The sequence below is a fragment of the Procambarus clarkii genome, chromosome 33, assembly GCF_040958095.1.
Source record: "Procambarus clarkii isolate CNS0578487 chromosome 33, FALCON_Pclarkii_2.0, whole genome shotgun sequence".
Taxonomy (NCBI): Eukaryota; Metazoa; Arthropoda; class Malacostraca; order Decapoda; family Cambaridae; genus Procambarus; species Procambarus clarkii.
The window spans coordinates 38,422,133-38,429,709 of record NC_091182.1 but is presented as its reverse complement, the minus strand read 5'-3'; the positions used below and the strand labels follow the sequence as shown (position 1 = coordinate 38,429,709).

The 7,577-nt window shown below is 58.9% G+C and overlaps 1 protein-coding gene across 1 annotated transcript; it reads right to left on the bottom strand.

Moving 5' to 3' along the window:
* Positions 1-1,629: 1,629 nt before the first annotated feature.
* Positions 1,630-3,675, bottom strand: LOC138370814 (protein FAM186A-like). Its single transcript, XM_069335419.1, has one exon. It carries the CDS (start codon positions 3,673-3,675, stop codon positions 1,630-1,632), a length of 2,046 nt encoding a protein of 681 aa, XP_069191520.1.
* Positions 3,676-7,577: the final 3,902 nt, after the last annotated feature.

Sequence of the window (7,577 nt, the reverse complement as noted above, 5' to 3'; positions counted from 1 at the left end):
CCATGGGAGTCAACTTGAGTTCCATCCCATCAACTCCCATGGGAGTCAACTTGAGTCCCATCCCATCAACTCCCATGGGAGTCAACTTGAGTCCCATCCCATCAACTCCCATGGGAGTCAACTTGAGTCCCATACCATCAACTCCCATGGGAGTCAACTTGTGTCCCATCCCATCAACTCCCATGGGAGTCAACTTGAGTCCCATCCCATCAACTCCCATGGGAGTCAACTTGAGTCCCATACCATCAACTCCCATGGGAGTCAACTTGTGTCCCATCCCATCAACTCCCATGGGAGTCAACTTGAGTCCCATCCCATCAACTCCCATGGAAGTCAACTTGAGTCCCATCCCATCAACTCTCATGGGAGTCAACTTGAGTCCCATCCCATCAACTCCCATGGGAGTCAACTTGTGTCCCATCCCATCAACTCTCAAGGAAGTCAACTTGAGTCCCATACCATCAACTCCCATGGGAGTCAACTTGAGTTCCATCCCATCAACTCCCATGGGAGTCAACTTGAGTCCCATCCCATCAACTCCCATGGGAGTCAACTTGAGTCCCATCCCATCAACTCCCATGGGAGTCAACTTGTGTCCCATCCCATCAACTCCCATGCGAGTCAACTTGAGTCCCATCCCATCAACTCCCATGGGAGTCAACTTGAGTCCCATACCATCAACTCCCATGGGAGTCAACTTGAGTTCCATCCCATCAACTCCCATTTGAGTCAACTTGTGTCCCATCCCATCAACTTCCATGGAAGTCAACTTGAGTCCCATACCATCAACTCCCATGGGAGTCAACTTGTGTCCCATCCCATCAACTCTCATGGAAGTCAACTTGTGTCCCATCCCATCAACTCCCATGGGAGTCAACTTGAGTCCCATCCCATCAACTCCCATGGGAGTCAACTTGAGTCCCATCCCATCAACTCCCATGGGAGTCAACTTGAGTCCCATCCCATCAACTCTCAAGGAAGTCAACTTGAGTCCCATCCCATCAACTCCCATGGGAGTCAACTTGTGTCCCATCCCATCAACTCCCATGGGAGCCAACTTGTGTCCCATCCCATCAACTCCCATGGGAGTCAACTTGTGTCCCATCCCATCAACTCCCATGGGAGTCAACTTGAGTCCCATCCCATCAACTCCCATGGGAGTCAACTTGTGTCCCATCCCATCAACTTCCATGGGAGTCAACTTGTGTCCCATCCCATCAACTCCCATGGGAGTCAACTTGAGTCCCATCCCATCAACTCCCATGGGAGTCAACTTGTGTCCCATCCCATCAACTCACATGGGAGTCAACTTGTGTCCCATCCCATCAACTCCCATGGGAGTCAACTTGTGTCCCATCCCTTCAACTCCCATGGGAGTCAACTTGAGTCCCATCCCATCAACTCCCATGGGAGTCAACTTGTGTCCCATCCCATCAACTTCCATGGGAGTCAACTTGTGTCCCATCCCATCAACTCCCATGGGAGTCAACTTGAGTCCCATCCCATCAACTCCCATGGGAGTCAACTTGTGTCCCATCCCATCAACTCCCATGGGAGTCAACTTGTGTCCCATCCCATCAACTTCCATGGGAGTCAACTTGTGTCCCATCCCATCAACTCCCATGGGAGTCAACTTGAGTCCCATCCCATAACTCCCAAGGGAGTCAACTTGTGTCCCATCCCATCAACTCCCATGGGAGTCAACTTGTGTCCCATCCCATCAACTCCCATGGGAGTCAACTTGAGTCCCATCCCATCAACTCCCATGGGAGTCAACTTGAGTCCCATCCCATCAACTCTCAAGGAAGTCAACTTGAGTCCCATCCCATCAACTCTCAAGGAAGTCAACTTGAGTCCCATCCCATCAACTCCCATGGGAGTCAACTTGAGTCCCATCCCATCAACTCCCATGGGAGTCAACTTGAGTCCCATCCCATCAACTCCCATGGGAGTCAACTTGTATCCCATCCCATCAACTCCCATGGGAGTCAACTTGTGTCCCTTCCCATCAACTCCCATGGGAGTCAACTTGTGTCCCATCCCATCAACTCCCATGGGAGTCAACTTGTGTCCCATCCCATCAACTCCCATGGGAGTCAACTTGTGTCCCATCCCATCAACTCCCATGGAAGTCAACTTGTGTCCCATCTCATCAACTCTCATGGGAGTCAACTTGTGTCCCATCCCATCAACTCTCATGGGAGTCAACTTGTGTCCCATCCCATCAACTCTCATGGGAGTCAACTTGTGTCCCATCCCATCAACTCTCATGGGAGTCAACTTGTGTCCCATTCCATCAACTCCCATGGGAGTCAACTTGTGTCCCATCCCATCAACTCCCATGGGAGTCAACTTGTGTCCCATCCCATCAACTCCCATGGGAGTCAACTTGTGTCCCATCCCATCAACTCCCATGGGAGTCAACTTGTGTCCCATCCCATCAACTCTCATGGGAGTCAACTTGTGTCCCATCCCATCAACTCCCATAGGAGTCAACTTGTGTCCCATCCCATCAACTCCCATGGGAGTCAACTTGTGTCCCATCCCATCAACTCTCATGGGAGTCAACTTGTGTCCCATCCCATCAACTCCCATGGGAGTACCCTTGAGTCCCATCCCATCAACTCCCATGGGAGTCAACTTGTGTCCCATCCCATCAACTCCCATGGGAGTCAACTTGTGTCCCATCCCATCAACTCCCATAGGAGTCAACTTGTGTCCCATCCCATCAACTCCCATGGGAGTCAACTTGTGTCCCATCCCATCAACTCCCATGGGAGTCAACTTGAGTCCCATCCCATCAACTCCCATGGGAGTCAACTTGTGTCCCATCCCATCAACTCCCATGGGAGTCAACTTGTGTCCCATCCCATCAACTCCCATGGGAGTCAACTTGTGTCCCATCCCATCAACTCCCATGGGAGTCAACTTGAGTCCCATCCCATCAACTCCCATGGGAGTCAACTTGAGTCCCATCCCATCAACTCCCATGGGAGTCAACTTGTGTCCCATCCCATCAACTCCCATGGGAGTCAACTTGTGTCCCTTCCCATCAACTCCCATGGGAGTCAACTTGTGTCCCATCCCATCAACTCCCATGGGAGTCAACTTGTGTCCCATCCCATCAACTCCCATGGGAGTCAACTTGTGTCCCATCCCATCAACTCCCATGGAAGTCAACTTGTGTCCCATCTCATCAACTCTCATGGGAGTCAACTTGTGTCCCATCCCATCAACTCTCATGGGAGTCAACTTGTGTCCCATCCCATCAACTCTCATGGGAGTCAACTTGTGTCCCATCCCATCAACTCTCATGGGAGTCAACTTGTGTCCCATTCCATCAACTCCCATGGGAGTCAACTTGTGTCCCATCCCATCAACTCCCATGGGAGTCAACTTGTGTCCCATCCCATCAACTCCCATGGGAGTCAACTTGTGTCCCATCCCATCAACTCCCATGGGAGTCAACTTGTGTCCCATCCCATCAACTCTCATGGGAGTCAACTTGTGTCCCATCCCATCAACTCCCATAGGAGTCAACTTGTGTCCCATCCCATCAACTCCCATGGGAGTCAACTTGTGTCCCATCCCATCAACTCTCATGGGAGTCAACTTGTGTCCCATCCCATCAACTCCCATGGGAGTACCCTTGAGTCCCATCCCATCAACTCCCATGGGAGTAACTTGTGTCCCATCCCATCAACTCCCATGGGAGTCAACTTGTGTCCCATCCCATCAACTCCCATGGGAGTCAACTTGTGTCCCATCCCATCAACTCCCATGGGAGTCAACTTGAGTCCCATCCCATCAACTCCCATGGGAGTCAACTTGTGTCCCATCCCATCAACTCCCATGGGAGTCAACTTGTGTCCCATCCCATCAACTCCCATGGGAGTCAACTTGTGTCCCATCCCATCAACTCCCATGGGAGTCAACTTGAGTCCCATCCCATCAACTCCCATGGGAGTCAACTTGAGTCCCATCCCATCAACTGGCTTAAGTTTATAACTTTTAGATAAATCATAGAAGTTGAGGGAGTACATAACTACTTCATGTAGAGAGGTTGGTAGGTAAGACATGTCGCTTCCCTCCCCTCGCTTCCCTCCCCTCACTTCCCTCCCCTCGCTTCCCTCCCCTCGCTTCCCTCCCTCGCTTCTCTCCCCTCGCTTCCCTCCCTCACTTCTCTCCCCTCACTTCCCTCCCCTCGCTTCTCTCCCCTCGCTTCCCTCCCCTCGCTTCTCTCCCCTCGCTTCCCTCCCCTCGCTTCCCTCCCTCGCTTCCCTCCCCTCGCTTCCCTCCCCTCGCTTCTCTCCCCTCACTTTCCTCCCCTCGCTTCCCTCCCCTCGCTTCCCTCCCCTCGCTTCTCTCCCCTCGCTTCTCTCCCCTCGCTTCCCTCCCCTCGCTTCTCTCCCCTCGCTTCCCTCCCCTCGCTTCTCTCCCCTCGCTTCCCTCCCCTCACTTCCCTCCCCTCGCTTCTCTCCCCTCGCTTCCCTCCCCTCGCTTCTCTCCCCTCGCTTCCCTCCCCTCGCTTCCCTCCCTCGCTTCCCTCCCCTCGCTTCCCTCCCCTCGCTTCCTTCCCCCCGCTTCCCTCCCCTCGCTTCCTTCCCCTCGCTTCCCTCCTTCGCTTCCCTCCCCTCGCTTCCCTCCCCTCGCTTCCCTCCCCTCGCTTCCCTCCCCTCGCTTCCCTCCCCTCGCTTCCTTCCCCTCGCTTCCCTCCCCTCGCTTCCCTCCCCTCGCTTCCCTCCCCTCGCTTCCCTCCCCTCGCTTCCCTCCCTCGCTTCCCTCCCTCGCTTCCCTCCCCTCGCTTCCCTCCCCTCGCTTCCCTCCCCTCGCTTCCCTCCCCTCGCTTCCCTCCCTCGCTTCCCTCCCCTCACTTCCCTCCCCTCACTTCCCTCCCCTCGCTTGCCTCCCTCGCTTGCCTCCCTCGCTTCCCTCCCCTCGCTTCCCTCCCATCGCTTCCCTCCCTCGCTTCCCTCCCCTCGCTTCCCTCCCTCGCTTCCCTCCCTCGCTTCCCTCCCCTCGCTTCCCTCCCCTCGCTTCCCTCCCCTCGCTTCCCTCCCCTCGCTTCCCTCCCCTCGCTTCCCTCCCCTCGCTTCCCTCCCCTCGCTTCCCTCCCCTCGCTTCCCTCCCCTCGCTTCCTTCCCCTCGCTTCCCTCCCCTCGCTTCTCACCCTCGCTTCCCTCCCTCGCTTCCCTCCCTCGCTTCCCTCCCTCGCTTCCCTCCCCTCGCTTCCCTCCCTCGCTTCTCTCCCTCGCTTCCCTCCCTCGCTTCTCTCCCTCGCTTCTCTCCCCTCGCTTCCCTCCCCTCGCTTCCCTCCCCTCGCTTCCCTCCCCTCGCTTCTCTCCCTCGCTTCCCTCCCTCGCTTCTCTCCCTCGCTTCTCTCCCCTCGCTTCCCTTCCCTCGCTTCCCTCCCCTCGCTTCCCTCCCCTCGCTTCTCTCCCTCGCTTCCCTCCCTCGCTTCTCTCCCTCGCTTCCCTCCCTCGCTTCCCTCCCTCGCTTCCCTCCCCTCGCTTCTCTAACTCGCTTCCCTCCCCTCGCTTCCCTCCCTCGCTTCCCTCCCCTCGCTTCCCTTCCCTCGCTTCCCTCCCCAAGCTTCCCTCCCTCGCTTCTCTCCCTCGCTTCCCTCCCTCGCTTCCCTCCCTCGCTTCCCTCCCCTCGCTTCCCTCCCTCGCTTCCCTCCCCTCGCTTCCCTTCCCTCGCTTCCCTCCCCAAGCTTCCCTCCCTCGCTTCTCTCCCTCGCTTCTCTCCCCTCGTTTCCCTCCCCTCGCTTCCCTCCCCTCGCTTCCCTCCCCTCGCTTCCCTCCCCTCGCTTCTTTCCCTCGCTTCTCTCCCTCGCTTCCCTCCCTCGCTTCTCTCCCTCGCTTCCCTCCCTCGCTTCCCTCCCTCGCTTCCCTCCCCTCGCTTCTCTCCCTCGCTTCCCTCCCCTCGCTTCCCTCCCTCGCTTCCCTGCCCTCGCTTCCTTCCCCTCGCTTCCCTCCCCTCGCTTCACTCCCTCGCTTCCCTCCCCTCGCTTCCTTCCCCTCGCTTCCCTCCCCTCGCTTCCCTCCTTCGCTTCTCTCCCCTCGCTTCCCTCCCTCGCTTCCCTCCCCTCGCTTCCTTCCCCTCGCTTCTCTCCCTCGCTTCCCTCCCCTCGCTTCCCTCCCTCGCTTCCCTCCCCTCGCTTCCCTCCCCTCGCTTCTCTCCCTCGCTTCCCTCCCCTCGCTTCCCTCCCCTCGCTTCCCTCCCTCGCTTCCCTCCCCTCGCTTCCCTCCCCTCGCTTCTCTCCCTCGCTTCCCTCCCCTCGCTTCCCTCCCTCGCTTCCCTCCCCTCGCTTCCCTCCCTTCGCTTCTCTCCCTCGCTTCCCTCCCCTCGCTTCCCTCCCTCGCTTCCCTCCCCTCGCTTCCCTCCCCTCGCTTCTCTCCCTCGCTTCCCTCCCCTCGCTTCCATCCCTCGCTTCCCTCTCCTCGCTTCCCTCCCCTCGCTTCTCTCCCCTCCCTTCCCTCCCTCGCTTCCCTCTCCTCGCTTCCTTCCCCTCGCTTCCCTCCCCTCGCTTCTCTCCCTCGCTTCCCTCCCCTCGCTTCCCTCCCTCGCTTCTCTCCGTCGCTTCTCTCCCCTCGCTTCCCTCCCCTCGCTTCCCTCCCCTCGCTTCCCTCCCCTCGCTTCCCTCCCCTCGCTTCTCTCCCTCGCTTCCCTCCCTCGCTTCCTTCCCCTCGCTTCCCTCTCCTCGCTTCCTTCCCCTCGCTTCCCTCTCCTCGCTTCCTTCCCCTCGCTTCCCTCCCCTCGCTTCTCTCCCTCGCTTCTCTCCCTCGCTTCCCTCCCCTCGCTTCCCTCCCTCGCTTCCCTCCCCTCGCTTCCCTCCCCTCGCTTCCCTCCCTCGCTTCTCTCCCCTCGCTTCCCTCCCTCGCTTTCCTCTCCTCGCTTCCCTCCCCTCGCTTCTCTCCCTCGCTTCCCTCCCCTCGCTTCCCTCCCTCGCTTCCCTCCCCTCGCTTCCCTCCCTCGCTTCCCTCCCCTCGCTTCCCTCCCCTCGCTTCTCTCCCTCGCTTCCCTCCCCTCGCTTCCCTCCCCTCGCTTCCCTCCCTCGCTTCTCTCCCTCGCTTCCCTCCCTCGCTTCTCTACCTCGCTTCCCTCCCCTCGCTTCCCTCCCTCGCTTCCCTCCCCTCGCTTCCCTCCCTCGCTTCCCTCCCCACGCTTCCCTCCCTCGCTTCTCTCCCTCGCTTCCCTCCCCTCGCTTCTCTCCTCGCTTCTCTCCCTCGCTTCCCTCCCCTCGCTTCCCTCCCCTCGCTTCCCTCCCCTCGCTTCTCTCCCTCGCTTCCCTCCCTCGCTTCTCTCCCTCGCTTCTCTCCCCTCGTTTCCCTCCCCTCGCTTCCCTCCCCTCGCTTCCCTCCCCTCGCTTCCCTCCCCTCGCTTCTCTCCCTCGCTTCCCTCCCTCGCTTCTCTCCCTCGCTTCCCTCCCTCGCTTCCCTCCCTCGCTTCCCTCCCCTCGCTTCTCTCCCTCGCTTCCCTCCCCTCGCTTCCTCCTCGCTTCCTCCCCTCGCTTCCCTCCCCTCGCTTCCTCCCCTCGCTTCCCTCCCCTCGCTTCACTCCCTCGCTTCCCTCCC

Coding starts and splice junctions, on each gene's coding strand:
- LOC138370814 (XM_069335419.1), bottom strand. CDS start 3,675: ATGGGAGTTGATGGGATGGGACTCAAGGGTACTCCCATGGGAGTTGAT.